Here is an 18,885-nt window from a genome sequence, read left to right as displayed (position 1 = left end):
TTATGCTATCTTGCAGTTGTTGTTGGGGCTTGGGTTGAGAGCGTGGATTGCCGCTGGGTCTTAGCATTGGTGGTGCAGAGATCCAGGGTTCCTGGTGCTGGTCACAGTCGGGTCGCAGACGGGCGCAGACAGGCTTGCCTTTAGCGCACCGGTGGCACAGCTGCTCTGCGGCTGCCATTAAGTAGGGGTTGGGGAGGGCTGGACAACTGGGAGGTGGGAGCTGGGAGGGGAGCTTGATTGGGCCGGTCGCACTGGTCGTGCTGAGGGGGAGGAGCAGCGGGGGCAGCAGCAGTGGGAAAAAATGGCTGAAAAAGGCAAAATGAAAAATGCAATAAGAGAGAGAAAAGGGCAACTAAGGCAGCAAAAGTGCAAGAGTAGAGGCAAGACACAGCGGACACAGAAAGCGAGTGAAAGGGGGAGATTGAAATGAGGGTAAAAAATGAGTGAAAAAATGGAGGAAAGACACAGAAGGAGAGTAAAGGGACTCGAGGGAAGGCCACACTTAATGGGGGAACTGTGAGGGACGGAGAGGAATTTCACTGACAAAGAGACCTTCTGGACTATTTACAAGGCTTCGACCTCATCGTACTACAAGAGACCTGGCTAGAAGAACCCTTACATCTACATGGTTTCAAGACACATCACACCCCTGCAGTAAAAGGCTCTAATTTTGGGCACCCAATGGGGGGTCTAACAATTTACTCATCAATAAGTACCATATCAGCAACCAAAGATGTTAACACTATTACAACTTCTACAAATGTAATTAAAGCACTCAGAGTGAATATGCGGGATGGCAACACCAAACAACAAATATCATTCCTAAAAATATACATACATTCACGTGACAAAGTTAAAGGAGTCAAAATGGTGGGAGCAGAAATAACCAGAATGGTCTCAGAAGAATCAACGTCTAACCTTCTGCTGACTGGCGACTTCAACATGCAACTACTTGGGCCAGAGAAGAGGGACGAGCTACTGGAGGACCAACATACGGCCTGAAATATTCTGCGTCAGGAGCAGAGTAACAAAAAGCAACAATCAGTACTCACTAGGAACTTTATAAAGGATCTGGAACATCTAAGTGTTGTGGCACTAAACGGGTGCTTCAAGGAAGATCAGCCCCTGGGGGCAACATTTCACAGCGATGTACACTAATAGATTATACCTTCTTAATATTACCACTATTCTGCAAGATTGCAGGCTTCCAGATTGGTTCTCAGGATCAAAGTGATCATATACAACAGGAAACCTCAATAAGAATATCTAGATCATCATTAGATCAGTCTGTTGGGGATCCATACATACCAACAACTTTAGGAGGACCAAATGCAAAACCAACCAACGAGAAGAACTGCTGGCTTCAGCAAAGTCATTATGGAAAAATCAGGAAGAGACTGAAACCGATGTGATAACTCACTGGGAATCATTCATCAAACACTAGGAGAAAAGCACACAGCAAGCTTTCGTTCAGCTCTAACGTTGAAAGGTTCATCAGACCATCATGAGAACCACTTTTCTTTCTCCAAAATTCCCAACCTTCAAAACCTTCAAAAGCTTAAGAAAGCAATAAACAAAACACTACGCAGACTTCGGCATACAGGTCAAGATTCTACTATTCACAAGGAGCTAACACATTCAAAATTAAAAAATTAAAAAGTAATCTGGTAGGCGAAAAGGGAAACAGATGAAAATCTGTGGGCTAGACTGTTGTGTGACTCAAAGTCGAACAATAGCACAAGATTCTGGCGAACAATAAACAGACTAAACAACCAGAAAGTACAAAGGCTTAACTCACACCTGACAGAGGAAGCTTGGGCCTCAAACCTGTTGCTTCATTTTATTCCACCAGTGTAGCAGAGCTCCCTCCACATCTCTGAGGCAACTCCTCCCGATCCATCGGCCCCAGCAGTAAACTGTCATCTTTCATTTACAATGCTTCAGATCAAGGACAGGATAGCCAAAGGCAAGCTGGAGGGCGCTCCGGGCCCTAACGGGATTCCACCAATGCTATTCAAAAAAGATCCTGATTTTTGGGCTTCCGCATTACTACCGCTGTTCATGCAAATCTCAGAAGGAGACAATATCCCAGACTCCTGGAGAAGGTCCATTATATAATCAATATTTAAGAAAGGAGACAAGAAGGTAGCAAACGGCAACAGGCTTGTAGCTTTAATTGAGATCAAGGTCAAATACTATGCTGGCCTCCTTCTGGATGACCTTGCTGCCTGGGCAAAAGAAAAATCAGTTATCCCCATCAATCAAACAGGTTTTTGCAAAGGCATGGGAACAGCAACAAATATTCTTGCCCTGTCCCTACTAGCAAAAGGCAACAAATCAGCAAAATACCCTCTCTTTCTGTGCTTTATTGACTATTCATCAGCCTTCGATAAAATTGACAGGAACAAACTTTGGAAAAAACTGGAGGAAAAGAAAATTCCATCTGTTCTTTTAAACCAGTTAATACTTCTACGTACCAAGACATGGGTCCAAGTAAAGTTGGAGGAAGGAAAATTCCTGTCCAGAAAAATTGCAACAAACGTGAGGCTTAAACAGGGATGTGTGTTGGCCCCAATTCTCTTTAACTTGTGCATGTCCAACCTATCAACAGAATTGGACATTTGGATGGGAGGGCTCTTACTTTCTAATCTGCTGTACGCAAATGATCTCATGCAGATAAGCCGAACCCCATCGGGCTTCAACACCTGCTAGACAAACCAGTAGATATCCAGCAACCAACAGCCAACAGTTTAGAGACAAGATGGCGTCAGTGTGAGCGGACGTGTCAGCAATCGCTCCGTGAGTCCTGGTCGGAGCTCTGGAAATCCTTCCGATTTGATGTAGTACCGGGTCAAGACTGCTAGCTACTGGCTATATGTCATACAGCCGATGGAGTACAATCCCGCCAGTGGACTAGATCTCGTGGGTACAACGAGAAGGGATAAAACAGAGGGGGAAAGTATATCTTAATATATGGGATGGTTTGATAGCAAAGAGGAATAGTTTATATTTATCCTATCTACCCAAGATGTACCTACTGATGATCAGACCACGGGGCAAGCTGTAACGTCTTCACTGACGCCTACACCTGGGTGCCCTATGACCTAGGACGTCTCAATGGGAGGTGGGGGGAGAGGGGGCATCAGGGGAGGGCTGGGGTGGGTTAGCAAGGGAGGGGAGGAGGGGAGGGAGAAGGACGGGCGGGCAATCCGGTCTACAAGAAACCTAGGAAAAGGGATAAGAAGTAGTTACAATATAGGCACAGAAGGTAAAATAAGGGGGAAAAAAAACGACCCGGCTAAGCTAAAAACAGTTTCTATAAATATCTGTGGGCTAAACGACTCACGGAAAAGACAGAATGTCGAAATAGGATTGAGATCAATGGGGGCTAACATCGTGTGTCTTCAAGAGACTCATATTGAAGGATCGCAACGCCACCTCCTACATACGTTGGATATAAACTTATCACAGCTACAACACAGGTAAATAAGACACATGGGGTAGCAATCCTGGCAACAGGAGGGGGACTCCAATGTATTTGCTCCGCAGCAGATAAACACGGGAGATGGGCAATTACTGAATGCCAATACAGTGAGGGTAAGAGGTTAACCATTTGTTCAATCTACGGTTGTATCACGGATGATCCCGACCTACTCGAAGTCGTATCTAGTGAACTATCACACTGGCCACTCCCAGTAGTAATCTCCGGCGATTTTAATCTTAACCTACCCTCAGACTGGTCCTCCAGATCAAATTTCAAATACCAGGGGAGGAAGCCCAAGGTCTTTAGGGCCTTTCAAGCATTATGTAATTCACATGGGCTCTCCGACTGTTGGCAATCTAAATACCCCCATAAATCAGGGTTTATGTTTTTCTCCCATTCTCATCTCAAGTTTGCCAGACTAGATTACATGCTCGTTTCCCACTCCATTATTACCAAATGCCACATCGATAAATTACCTATGGTCCTATCAGACCGCAGTCCATTAATCTTAAGTATTGACATCAACAAAATTCAAACAAATCAAAATAATTGGACATTTGAAAGGACTCTATTAATGAATGAGCAATACTGCCAACTTATTGAGAAATGGATACCTGAATTTCTGGCAGGTAATCTGGGTAGCGCATCTCTAGATGTAGTGTGGGACACATTAAAAGCTGGAATCAGGGATGAAAAGGTGCGTTTCTCAATACGGAAACACAAAGCTGCAAAACAAAAGATAACCGAATTACAGGGGAAACTGATAGACGTTGAGGAAGATCTTGTAAGAGCAATCGAAGGACGTATAAATGTAGAAACGGCATCACAAAAAGTAGCCATCGCAAAATATAGATTAACAGAAATTTTTGCGGAAAAAGCAATATGTAAAGCCAAAACTCAAAAAGAGAAAGTATATGAACTAAGCGAACAAATAGGGCATCACCTAGCCATCCGCACGAGACAAGAAAACACTGCAAATACAATCATAGAGATTAAAGATCGCAACAATATCCTCAAGCAAGATACAGAAGAGATTAGGTTAGAATTCCAAAAATATTACCAAGAACTGTCTAAAGAGACAAATAAGGACCAAGAACTTATTAATGATTATTTAGAGCAGGTCACTACACCTCACCTGTCACAAACTGACCAAGATAATTTAGAGACCACTCCGCAGTGGATGGAAATTCTGTTGTCCATCAACAGCTTAGCCCCAGGGAAGGCAGTCTGACTGGATGGTATACCCGCCAGATTTCATAAGTTTCTAAAAAATGTCTTTACCAAATTAGTGACCCAAATCTTCCAAGGGGGGAAACCACCAAAATCATGGGCATGGGCCAAAATCGTGGTCTTTCCAAAAAAAAACCAAAGATCCAACAGAACTGGGATCCTATCGCCCGATCACGGTAATCAATTGCGATTCTAAAATCTACACCAAATTATTAGCCAGTCGACTTGCTCCAATTATCCACAAGATTATATCGCCCCGACAACACAGATTCGTCCCTGGCAGATGCACAACGGATCATGTACAAAGGGTTATTACACTCTTTGACATAGCGGAAATCGCAGGAGACCCTATGGCGCTTATACTTTTGGACGCCGAAAAGGCTTTCGATAGGGTCTCCTGGCAATATTTATGGATGGCTATGTCAAAGAGTGGGATCGGGGAACGATTCATTAATGCTACTCGCAGCTTGTATCATAACCCAGAAGCAGTCATTATGATAAATGGGGGACTGTCAAACAGGATTGAGGTGACCAGAGGAACCAGGCAGGGGTGCCCTTGCTCCCCGTTATTGTTTGCGATATTTATCGATCCATATATCCGCAAACTAGAGACTAATTAAGCTATATTGCCCATTAAGACACCAAGTGGATCCACTAAGAGTCTAGCATACGCGGATGAAATTGCGATTTTCACCAGAGATCCTCTGGTGGCCGTCAAAATGATGGAAAAAGAGGCTCGCCTTTTCTGCGAAATATCCGGGTATAAACGAAACCAGGGCAAGACGCAGATAATTATCAATAAAAAAATAAATTATAGAGACGAAAGTATTGTTAGAAACGCTGTATATCCAGGTGTTAAAATTACATCAAATCTAGATCAATTAGTCAAAATTAATATAGACCCACTCCTGAAAGAAACAACAAGGAATCTTAGCAAACTACACAACTTACATCTAACCCTAATAGGCAGATGCAACGTCATCAAAATAATTTATTTTCCGAAGTTTTTGTATTTTTTTCGCACTATTTGACTAAATTTTGATCATCAAATATTCAAAGCAATAGACAATATATTCTCTTGGTTTGTATGGGGCTACAAAATATCACATAGAGCTTACAGATATATATCTCTCCCGAAAGAAAGAGGGGGTCTTGCTGTCCCTAACTTCAAGGTGTACCGGTGGGCCACACTCCTGAAATATTGTGAGATCTTACTGACCCCAATTCAAAACCCTACACAAGCAGGGGAGGTTCCAACCCCACAATAACTCATTCTTGGAACCGAAGCGGGTGAACACCTGCGGCGACTTACTTTTGATTGCCACTACAAAAAGGTCCGTTTCAAAACATTAGCGGGCATATATAACGCATGGAGAGGTATACGCATGCTTCTCAGAGTCGACAGATATTCCTATTATACGAGCCTCTATCAGAACTACAATTTACCAAATATATTTTCTGATAATTACATGAAAAGATGGGTGAATATCAGGATCACTCGATGTGGATGTTTTTTCACATCAGCACGTTTTAAGTCATTCGAAGAATTAAAGAATGAGTTTGGCTTAGACCACAGAGATTTTTTAAAATTCCTTCAAATAAGAGACTTTTTAATAAATAAAGGTGGTGGAAGTGCGGAGTTCCACAAAATTCAGACAATTGAAATCCTCAATAGAAACCTTGCAGCTAAAATAGGAGAAATATATAATAACCTAGTTTCCCTGCTGCCAGACGATATGGATAAACATATCATCAAATGGCAAAATAAGCTAGATATGAATGAGGACTCAGTACAGCGGGCATTTCAACTCTCTCAATCACTCCTAATGTCATCCAAACTGCAAGTGCAATACTATAAAACGTTTTTTCAATTATATTATACACCATACAAAATAGCCAAATGGAGCACAGGCAAAGGCACCCAGTGCCCTAGATGCTCGACACCAGAGGCCGACATAATCCATATATTTGCCACATGTGATACATTAGGACTCCTTTGACGCGAAATATCAACATTCTTATCCGAAATCAGGAACTCAAACATAGAAATAACAATAGCTGAAACTATGCTAGGAAACGGACGGGGATATCAGGCCAAAAACAATGCAGGGGCTCATATTTGTCTCCATGGCTGTCTACAGAATTTGCTTAGCATCCAGTTGGTTGGATCCAAATCCACTGACTTTCTCACAATGGCGGGCAAGACTTCTAGCCTCATACGCCATAGAGACAGCGATACATCGGAGGAAGGGAGCTAAAAGAAAAAAAAGGGCTTAGAAATCTGGGACCCCCTTATACAGTGGATACGACGCCAAGAATTATGAAATAGAATGTTAGCTTATGAAATGTAGTTAATGTCACTACAACCCAATATTTAATGTTGAGGTCAATGACAGATGAACATGTCTGTATGAGATGTTTTTCCGGCTTCCTTTTTGATTTGATTTAATGTTCGTTTCTTTCTTCTTTTATTTTTTCTCTATCTTTCTTCTTTTTCTTTTTCTTAATTATCTATTAGTCTGTGAAATGTAAACAGATGACCGGATTGCAGGGGGGGGGGGGGGCCTCCGGGGTGGGCGGTACATGTTGTAATAAAATAAAATCTAATTATCGCTGGCATTTGGCTGACACAACAATAGAAGTAGTTGAAAAATTCAAGTACTTAGGAGTGGTAATAGATAACAAAGGCACATTTAACATACAAAAAGAAGCTATCAATAGAAGAAGCAAATCAATTTTGGCTGCCTTAAAATCTTTTAAACACAAAACTTCCAGCCTAAGCCTTATCCCACTGCTACAAGTCTGGCAAGCAAAACTCATTCCAGCCATAACATATGGGAGCAGGTGCCTGAGGGGAAGAGACGCAGACATTTTAGACAGAATTGTCTCAGGAGCATTTAGGATGATTTTCAATTTATCCAAGTATGTCTCACCAGCACAAATGAGGTTGGAATTAAGCCTGCAGAGCCAAGACATTGCCTGTAAAGGAGCCTACGTCAAGTGCTGGCACAAAATCAAAAAGGTTGAAGCAGGAAAACTGAACTCCCATCTATGGAATTAAATTCACTTAAATAAGAAGTATGAAGCTTTCAGTTACCTGACTGCATGAATTTACAGTCTGGGCCTTGAGGATCTCTGGGAGGCTTCAGGGACCCATCAATGTTTTAAACAACTTGTAAACAAGACTGTCAAACAACTATCCCTACTAGAAGATAAGGCAGCACTTACCGAAAGGGCACACAGATGTTTGTTGTGTGGAGCTATGTCTATTCTTCTCTGCAATCCTATTTAGGCGCGGGATTCAACAGGAGGAAGAAAGAAAAATACCTATATTTTCAAATGGGCATTCTACCATCCCTGCTGCATCTTCCTCCCTGAAAACGATCTCCAGCTCAGGCTATATGTCGCTTATGCGGGGAAGCAGATGAGAGTGTATTACACTTACTGTGCATCTGCAGAGCACTGCAAGACGAACGGTGGCAGCTACTGAAGCCCATCTTTTTAAGCAGGGGGATAAGAACCTGCAGACAAGCAGTGAAGGCATGCCTCGGAAGTGGAGACGTACAGTTATTGTGTCGCTTTGTACGGTTTATGGAAGCAGCAGGGGAAAAAACTCTTACATCAAGTGACCAGCAACTCTTATCACTGCATCCAAAAGACTCTCCTACTCGTACCCTTCAGTGAACATCATTTTTCCAGCTTAATCGCCATGTAGAAGATAGATGCTCATCCAAATCACACCACTGTTGCTGTTTTTTAACCAATCGAACATTGCACACTCTTCAATATTACCCCACTGTATCTGTGTCTAAACCAGCCGAACATTGTACTGTTGTCCCCTAACAGAGACCTAAATATTGGCTTTTTTAGTCCCTGTGATCCCTATCCCTTTCTTCATTCTTTTTAGGCACTTTAAGTGACCGTATTAGACCTCATGGAAAGCCGTCTGCACAAAGAAAGGTCAAAAGACTTTACCAATTCACGGTATCTGACAAACATTTACTGATTAAATGCCCAATTATTCTTTATACAATTAATGAATGTCTTCTAATATGCTCTTTTGATCCATATTACGAACTATGCTGCAATACTTTTTTTTTGGGGTGGGGGAATTGTAAAGGCTTTTATTCACCAAACAATCAATTATGATTTACTTACTTACTTGTGAGAGAGTGGATTATTAGTTAGGAAGGATTGTAGTCAACAACAAGTAGTAATGTCACTATTCTTGTTAGATCCAGCAAAGGTGCCAGTAATGTAAACCTGAACTCACCCCCGGGTAGCTATTTCACAGAGCAGCCAGATTTAAGTACCAAAACTGTTAAAAAGTCAAAAAACACAACACAATAAAAATCCTACTCAAATTAAAAAATAGAGAATATTTTAATGAGCAAAATTACACCAAAATGACAAAATTAGGAAGAAGGCAAAGACTTGCCATTTAAAAACACTTGCTAGGCCTTAAATTACCCTTTAACTTCATATAGGTCACCCCTCAGGTAGGCCCTAGGTAGCCCCATGGACAGTGTTCTGTGTAAGTAAAAGGTAGGATATGTAACTTTTTTTGTGTGCCATGTCCTGCTAGTAACAAACACCCTATTTTTTTCACTCTACTCTGAGGTCTACTCCTTCTATAGGCTAGCATTGGGAATTCCCTAATTTGTATTTAAGCAGCAATTCCAAATCTCAAAGAAGTAGCAATGCCATGTTTAGGATGTTTAGGATGGTAGTGAGAAATCCTGCTTACTGGTGTAGTTGTAATTGCCATTACTATTTTAGAGATGCCACTTTTAGAAAGTGGCCATTTATCAGTGCCTATAACTTTAGGGCTTATTTATAAGGCTGTGCTCCTCCCGTGCATCACTTTTTGTGACGCTCCAGGGATGCAGGAGCCTGCTCCATATTTACCAGGATGATAGACGAAGTGTTGAGCACTGCAAGCACTCACCCCCAGTCAACTGATCTGGGTTTATTCCACCATCATTCTTTGGCTCACTCTGCCACTACAGTTCAGACATGGCCATATGCAAATCAGTCTGACCCTGTACCTCATGGGGACAGTCCAGCCCGAACTGCCAAGCTATGCAATCCCTGGACCAGAAACAAGCATCCTGGGACCGGTTTATGGCTAATCAGCCATCAACAGCCAGCCAGGTGTTTTCCGTCCCCCCGGGGGCAGAAATACTAAATAAGGCTAAATAATTATGGTGGGAGCAAAGGCCTTTGCCCAAGGGGCCCCTCCTCCCTCCCTGGTGTTTAGTGGTGGATCACTGCTTAGGGATCACCCTCCTGCGGCAATCCCTAAGCAGGGATATACTAGGGGATGGTACCTCTCTCATTTTCCTCCGTGCTCGAGGGCTGATACAGCCCCAGGAGCACATAGGCAGTGAAAATGGAATGCATCGATTGGCTCATTTCACTTTCACTTTCCATGTAGGGAAGTTGGTGCGCCATACGCTTAGGGCTGAGATAGCCCCAGGAGCACGTAGGAAGTGAAAGTTAAATGAGCTAATTGGCTCATTTCTCTTTCACATTCAATGTAATGACATTGGGGCGCCATATGCAGCGATTGTCACTACACACAGAAGAAACAAGCATTGGAAATGCAATAGGTCTCGCAGCATTAGAGTTAGTGCTTTTAGAATTGTTTATGGGTTTTTTGTTGTAAATCTTTAGCATTTTTGTTTCCTGTAGCCAATGCTAAAGAATTACAAATAAAAAAAGCCATAAACAATTGTAGAAGCTCTAACCAAAAATCCTCCGAGACCTATTGCACTGTGTGAGGGTGAGGGGTTGAGGGTGAGTGAGGGTGAGGGTGAGTGAGGGTGAGTGAGGGTGAGGGTGAGTGAGGGTGAGTGAGGAGTTGAGGGTGAGTGAGGGGTTGAGGGTGAGTGAGGTGTTGAGGGTGAGTGAGGGGTTGAGGGTGAGTGTGAGTTAGGGTGAGTGGTTGAGGGTGGGTGAGGGTGAGGGTGAGGGGTTGAGGGTGAGTGAGTATGAGTGAGGGTGAGGGGTTGAGGGTGAGTGAGTATGAGTGAGGGTGAGTGAGTATGAGTGAGGGTGAGGGGTTGAGGGTGAGGGGTTGAGGGTGAGTGAGTATGAGTGAGTATGAGTGAGGGTGAGGGGTTGAGGGTGAGTGAGTATGAGTGAGGGTGAGTGAGTATGAGTGAGGGTGAGGGGTTGAGGGTGAGTGAGTATGAGTGAGGGTGAGTGAGTATGAGTGAGGGTGAGGGGTTGAGGGTGAGTGAGTATGAGTGAGGGTGAGTGAGGGTGAGTGAGTATGAGTGAGGGTGAGTGAGTATGAGTGAGTATGAGTGAGTATGAGTGAGTATGAGTGAGGGTGAGTGAGTATGAGTGAGGGTGAGTGAGGGTGAGTGAGGGTGAGTGAGGGTGAGTGAGTATGAGTGAGGGTGAGTGAGGGTGAGTGAGGGTGAGTGAGGGTGAGTGAGGGTGAGTGAGTGTGAGTGAGTATGAGTGAGTATGAGTGAGGGTGAGTGAGGGTGAGTGAGTATGAGTGAGGGTGAGTGAGGGTGAGTGAGTATGAGTGAGTGTGAGGGTGAGTGAGGAGTTTAGGGTGAGGTGTTGAGGGTGAGTGAGTGAGGGTGAGGGGTTGAGGGTGAGTGAGGTTGAGGGTGGTTGAGTGAGGATGAGTGAGAGTGAGGGTGAGGTGTTGAGGGTGAGGTGTTGAGGGTGAGGTGTTGAGGGTGAGGTGTTGAGGGTGAGGTGTTGAGGGTGAGGTGTTGAGGGTGAGTGAGGAGTTGAGGGTGAGTGATGGTCAGGGTGAGTGAGGGTGAGGGTGGGTGAGGTGTTGAGGGTGAGGTGTTGAGGGTGAGTGAGGGTGAGTGAGGGTGTGGAGTTGAAGGGGAGGCGTTGAAGGTGAGTGAGTGATGGTGAGGCGTTGAGGGTGGGTGAGTGAGGTTGAGTGTTTGAGGGTGAGGCATTGAGCGTGAGTGAGTGAGGGTGAGGTGTTGAGGGTGAGGGGTTGAGGGTGAGTGATGTTGATAGTTGTTGAGTGAGGATGAATGAGAGTGAGTGTGAGTGAGGTGTTGAGGGTGAGGTGTTGAGGGTGAGGGGTTGAGGGTGAGGCGTTGAGTGTGAGGGTGAGTGAGAGTGAGGGTGAGTGAGGGTGAGGGTGAGTGAGGGTGAGGGTGAGTTAGGGTGAGGGGTTGAGGGTGATTGAGGATGAGTAAGGGTGAGTGAGGGTGAGTGTTTGAGGGTGAGTGAGGGTGAGATGTTGAGGGTGGGTGAGGGGGGTGAGGGTGAGGGTGTGGGTCAGTGGTGTGAGTGTTAAGGGTGTTGTGGATGAGGGGTGTTAGTATCTTCGGCACAGAGGGGTGGGGGGGGGCAAGAGTGAGGCCAGAGGGTGGGGCAAGAGTGAGGCCAGAGGGGTGGGGGGTGGGGCAAGAGTGAGGCCAGAGGGGTGGGGGAAGAGTGAGGCCAGAAGAGTGGCGAGGGGGGCCGAGAGTGAGCCCTATTTGAGCACGTGGTACACACCCGTGCTCTGTAATATAAAAATACTTTGTGTCGAATGTTTCCCCCCCACACTTTTACGGCATAATTTACTCGTCCTACTATATTATTTGGCCCTCCCCTGCCGCACGATTCCTGTGACCATTAAATAATAGTAAATATTTCCTAAACATCCATCGTGAGGGGGGGGGGAGAGATTTGAAACTAGCATGCCCTGATTAGATGCAAAAGTACTGCTAAACTTCTATCTGAAAAATAAATACGTTAAGTAAAAGAACAACCGACTGCTCTGCTCAGGTCTACACAAATGCCACGCAGTAAGCGTGCTAGCGTTCTGGGCGTGGTCACCAAAAATACGATGTACGCCCACAACGTAGCCTGACTCTAGCATGGCGGCTACGTAAAAAAAAAGTCTAAATTTGCAGGGGGCGTGATACAGAACGTGGGGATGCTTTTCGCGCGCTGTTTGATCACGTGGTAATGCGCGCCCTTTAAACCCAGTGCGGGAAACTACAGCGCTTTACAGATTCAGATCTGAGCCGTACGTGCATTGGCATATAGTACAGGGGTTGCTTTTACAGCTGCGGGACGCCAAGCGAGAACACCGGTTCTGCTACTCCATATTACACAAGCCCCCCCCCCAAATAAAAAGCGCAAACTTGAGTTGACCCCTCCATAACCAAAGATCGACATGGGATAAAGGAAAAGTAAAATAACTAGGAAGGGATAATACGGCAATTGCTCCTCGGCGTTCAGAATTAGGCAGACACCTCTAGTTTCAAGTTCGAACTGTGTTAAACTTAATTTCTGCATACAAAATGTACGGCAGAGATGGGACTTGTGCAGTAACTACAGTGGAACACCAGTGTTTAGGGCATTATAACTACACATCGCCACTTGATTCATGCTGTGTTAATACGGAGCGCAGTGCATTGAAGTAATTTGTTACCGGGGATATTAAAGCGAGTGTTACAAACGAGAATCGACCCATAAACTACGGAACTGAGTGTGCTGGCTCGTTTTTGGCGGGCTGCAGAGTGCCAGGATCGTACACACAACAAAAACATACAACAAGACGGAGGGAAGAGAGGGGAGGGGGGAGGAGAAATGCGACACGGCGGGAAGGGGAGGGGGCGGAGCGGGCGGAGGGAAGAGAGGGGAGAGGGGAGGAGAAATGCGACACGGCGGGAAGGGAGTGGAACACCAGTGTTTAGGGCATTATAACTACACATCGCCACTTGATTCATGCTGTGTTAATACGGAGCGCAGTGCATTGAAGTAATTTGTTACCGGGGATATTAAAGCGAGTGTTACAAACGAGAATCGACCCATAAACTACGGAACTGAGTGTGCTGGCTCGTTTTTGGCGGGCTGCAGAGTGCCAGGATCGTACACACAACAAAAACATACAACAAGACGGAGGGAAGAGAGGGGAGGGGGGAGGAGAAATGCGACACGGCGGGAAGGGGAGGGGGCGGAGCGGGTAAACAAAGACGGACGTGCACGCGCTTTTAAGCTCAATGCGCATGCGCATTGAGCTTAAAAGTCACGGGCACTGCAAGGAATCGCCACGATTCCTTGCAGTGTGGATAAAGAGTAGATAAGTCGCAATACTCTCGCCTTGCTCGATGCGCATGCGCATCGACAGGCGAGACCTAAAAATGCCTCAGGCAGCTGGTGAAACTCTGCCCCAGCTCCTGAGGCTGAAGAAAAAAAAGGAAATCCCTCTGCTTTTTGTGTCCCTGGCACCGTTAGTTGTAAAAAAGATCTATGTGGAGGCAATCTCTGGGTACAGACTGTTACACCAAGGAGGAGGAAACTATGCTAGAGGCTGAACGTAACAAAGGTTTGGTGGCCCTTGTGAGATAAATTTGAAATTAGATTTTCCTTAGTGTAATAAGAGATACCAGATTTTTGCAATGTTATGTTTAATAGTCTATGAGCAAGTGTGATGGAGTAAAGAAGTTTGCTGCCAGCAATGTGACCATCCATATGTCTGTGGTTGTATTCTGAATACAATAACTAAAAAGGAAAAAAAAGCCAAGTCCATCTACGCTCTCGCTTTCAGACTTGCTGACCTGTAATGTGCACACAATTCTGCATTGTGGGAATAACAACAAATGAATAAATAATGTCACATCATGGACCCAATATTACTCCTGAAACCTGGGACAAGCCCAGCTTTACAGACAAAGGGGCAGATTTATGAGGGTCTTGCGCCACGTTTACGCCGCTGTTGCGTCACGCAAGGCGGCGTAAACGTGGCGCATCCCTACGAACGATTTACAATGTGACGCATCTAGGCAGATGCGTCACTTTGTAAAGCCCTGCGCCGCTTGTGGGCGTTCCAGCGCAGGGTGGGCGTTCCGGGGCAGGTGCGCCTCGCAAAAGTGGCTGAGTGAAATCTATGAGATTTCACTCAGTCACTTTTAGGCCAATGCTGCGTCAAAAGCCTGCGCCTGCTTGAAGCAGGCGTAGGTCTTGACGCAGCATTGTTAAAATGGGGCACCCCCGAGCCTTGCGACACAACTCCAGCAATGCGCCACATTTCCGGCACAGATGCGTCACGCATCTGTGCCGTTTTTGCACCATGGTGCGCCGCATTATAAATGCGGCGCACCATGGCTGGCGGAGCTGTGGCGCACTGTGGCGCATGTTAACTGGCGCATCCCTGGGGATGCGCCAGTTAACATAAATCTGCCCCAAAATACTGAGAATTTTTGTAAATTGACTTTCAATCAATCAATCTATCAATCTATCAATAATCCACAAACTACTCACCCATGAAGTTCTCAAGGCGCTTTAACTTGCAAAACTGCACATGTTTACAGCAGTCACTCTTTATGTTCTGATTTACGTCTGTTTTTTTAAACTGGGCATTTAGGGTCTCATTACTGTTGCACTTACTATTGATTATTCATTGTGTTCTGTATTGAAGCCTTGCAGTTCAAAAATACCTTAGATGATCATAAAATTATCCAAGACCATTTCCAAAATTACGGTTCAAATGATGATAAAGAAAGAGTTTGAGATTTATAATCTCAACATGGAGAGTCATTACGCGTGCCTGTTTAATCCTACTATTGTATTGCAATTATCTTGAGAACACAGATACTCTGCATAATCCAGGTAAAAATACTGCCTTTAATTGGAGAAATATATGCAGGAATCAATGCAGAAATCCTGAATCCAGGATATTATGCACCACTGGCCCACAAGTAAGAGTCGTTCTGTCGCCTTGGTGAAAGTGATGACGGTGGTAGCTCCGAGAGGTATATGGACCAAAAATCGTCCAACTCTCAATAGTCTCTTTAAATGCATTGACAGCATGTTTGCTAGCCACATGTTGGCTTGCTGTGCCAATCATATTTACTCAAAGTGAGGGATCTAGAAGACTGTCATGTTATTCGGTTTCATTTTGAGCTTCTTCAGGGCATGGGTTGCAGCATTTAATGTAGTTTCATGCCATTTGTGATTTCGCACTTATCTTTTCCCCAGAAAATCTAGTGCAGTTTTTGGCTCTATGTTACTGGATGATCAATCAACTACGTTCACACTTTACGAGTCTCCTTGGTGAAACGCATGGTCCATTGCTAATAGATTAAGTGCTAGGAATGACCAATTGATGTTACAATCAGTGTGGGTATGTCATGTAAGCCGATGATGTTGTGGCGCACTGGTAGGACTCACACAGAGGTATTGAGTAATGGTTAAAACATTTCTAGAGGCCTTTAGACCTTTGTGGAGTGGCAAGTATTTGAGTATACCAAGGTTGCAGATTGCATTTGTCTGATTGCAGAATTTACTAAGATAACCACTGGTCGATAGTCATTCGATGAGCTTAGGATGATATTGGTATCGAGGTGTCAAATTTTGAAGGGGGACCTTCAAGGGGGTGCAAGGTCCAACTCATGTTTGTATGCACATACTGAATACCAGTTATGGAAATATTGCCTGACTATTGTATCCTAACTAAATTTTTGAAAATATCAAACCCATTAGGTATAGATTTTCTATTACTAACTCCAGAGAGGTGATGCTTCTGTAAACTATACTTAGGACACAATATGTATGTAGTTGGTCTTCTGACGTTAATATTCTGGTAACTTTTTGAAAATTACAATTTTTCTGCTCACCCCAAATGTGCCTTCCTGCCTGTTTCCAGGGTTCACATGACTGTAATATGAGTGTGATGAGTATTCCTTCCAGACATAGGGGGAAAGGGCCTTGGGTGGTGAACAGGGTGTTGCTCTCCTGAGCAGGATGTCCTGGGGGTTGGTTTCAGCCCTCCCTGACCTTGATTGGGTATCCTCAGCGCTATGTCTACCCCTTTACCCCTTCCGGACTTCTAAGGTCTGCCTGCCCTGCCACTGAAAAATACTGCTCACAACTTTGCCAGCCTGACTTTTTACACTCCAGACAGATTACAGCCTAATCCAGGAAAGGAGAAAGGTTAGACAAAGGGGCATCCCCCTCCACAGGCTGACACTGGGAATAAGAATGACAACTTCAGAACCTCACATCATAACTGTACTAGACCTTTGGGAAATTCAGAAGCAGGACTGACCTGCTGTCTTAAGAAAGAAGACTGAGCATGTTTGCCTTGAACGAAGGATTCCCAGAAGGCCAGTTACCCTGTTTGAGCTACAGGGGAACAACGAACTTTCAGGGGTGACCAGATAACTGCAAGTTGAACCTTGTGCTTTTTGATTCTGTTATTACTTGAAACTTTTAAAATGTTGTTTCTCCTGATTGGGGTGCTGCTATATTGGTGCATTGTATGTATTTATCTTGCTCTATTTTTGTAAAATGTGTTTTGTTGTGTTATGTTCTCACTTTATTTTTGTTTGTGTGTTGCATAAATACTTTACACATTGGCCCTACGTTACACTTGTCTACTTTGGTGCCACACTACCAGAGGGTTCAGAACAGGGTTATTTAGTGACTTTTGGGGTTCACTCTGACAAGGATTGTGTTTACTCCTTTGGTGGGGCTCTCACCCCCGTCAGCTAATAATCCAATTTCTAGCATTAAGCCTGTGGAGCAGGAAATGAGATGCTTACAGATCAAATCTGTTGGCATAGTCAACAAGTACAGTGGTTGGTTGCACTAGTTGTGGGAATCCAAGATGAGGGAAATCCTTCTTAGGATCCTTAGCAGGTGGAGGGAACATTACAATATTGATTCTCTATGAAGTGCCAGGAAAATGTTTCTGTCCAGAGTACCTCAGTTGTTTCGGACACTCCTGACAACTAAAGGCAGTTCTCCTAATTACATCAGTCAGCTTACCTGGGTCTAGTGAAGGTGAATTTAAGCGTATATAACTGAGAACAAGGACATCGAAACTCACTCTGTGGATTATGAGTCGGTTTTGTATTAATAGTTTTAGAATTTATTAATGTATTTTTTACATACAAAGTCTGACTAATGCAAAAAAACATGGTGAATTTGGCCCGTGTCTTTAGTATGGTAAGCACAATTTAAAGTTAGGTGGTAAGAAGATGTTCCACTTTACAGAGGAAGTACTAAATCCTCTAAGAATTTCCTGGACGAATTTCCTCCTCATTACCTATTTAATGATGAGGAAACACAAAAGCACATTCTCTGGTAGAATTAGCTTTATTTCTGAAAAGCGTTTCTCCTCACTAACCACATATTTTCACACATTTAACATGTTAACATATTTAATTGTCTTTTCTCTTTTAGGGAATTACTGTTCCTCAAATCTTCACGGGCGTTGCCTCAAATATCATTAACGTCATACTGCATTATGCCTTTATGTTTGTGCTGGATTATGGTGTCATGTAAGTGCTACTTTATTTGATATGATTTTAACAAGAAAAAACATCGAAGTCTAGTTGGCTAAGAAGCATGTTTAAAGATGCTTCTACACTGTTTACTTACTACAAGACCCTAACTGAAAGTCTGCAATATATAATAATTTCTCAGTAAATTCTTGCGATTAAATTCACATCGATGTATACAGTAATTTGAACTAATGGTTTCGAAAATAGACAAATTTTGCTTCAACAGGGAAATTAATGCCTTTTTCGATATATTAACTGGCGATCAAGACGTCATTGCTGTCTTTTAAGGAGCCTTGATGGTTTGCATTCTGCAGAGCGTTTTCAATCCTGTCAATTTTCAATCCTAGTAGGTAAACTTATTGTTTTATTCCTCTGAGGTCTATGCAAGGGTCATTGCTAAAGTGGGTGGCTTTAAAGCCTTATATTAAAGTTCCAGGAAGCAATTCAGCTTGTGGTGTGACTTATATACATGGTTATGTTATTTGTACAAATAGGCAGAATGAAATACAGTTTATACATTTAACTAAGAGTCGGAGAGAGCTCTTATATAGTCATAACAACGAATGCATCACAAATATCGTGGATTTCAAACATTCTGCGACCTACTAATCAAATTAAGACATAGATTGGACTGCCAAGAGTGGCGCCGCTAAAATCGCTTGAAATGTCTGTAATAACTGTTACAGGCAGATTTTCTGTCAACTACTTGGGGGAGGGACAGAAGCAAAGAACGTTACACCGTCATCTACCATTATGTAAACACAGGGTATAACATATTTTTATTTAATTTGTTATTTAAAAAGGTTTTATATAGCGCTGGCTAGACCCGGAGGCATCAGAGCGCTTTACATGAGTATCAGACCATAGTTGCAGGTTACATCGTTATAAAGGTTACAC

The 18,885-nt window shown here is 43.8% G+C and overlaps 1 protein-coding gene across 2 annotated transcripts in view; it reads left to right on the top strand.

Moving 5' to 3' along the window:
* The window catches only part of LOC147730245 (multidrug and toxin extrusion protein 1-like), a 673,781-nt gene that overhangs the window by 425,226 nt on the left and 229,670 nt on the right, over positions 1-18,885 (top strand). For both annotated transcript variants that reach the window (XM_086958536.1, XM_086958535.1), the window contains exon 7: positions 17,888-17,985. In XM_086958536.1, the coding sequence (XP_086814662.1) occupies positions 17,888-17,985 (98 nt within the window). The remainder of the gene's footprint in view (positions 1-17,887; positions 17,986-18,885) is intronic.

Source organism: Lissotriton vulgaris, chromosome 2_1 (assembly GCF_964263255.1).
Source record: "Lissotriton vulgaris chromosome 2_1, aLisVul1.2, whole genome shotgun sequence".
Lineage (NCBI taxonomy): Eukaryota > Metazoa > Chordata > Amphibia > Caudata > Salamandridae > Lissotriton > Lissotriton vulgaris.
This window is presented reverse-complemented; position numbering and strand designations above follow the sequence as displayed.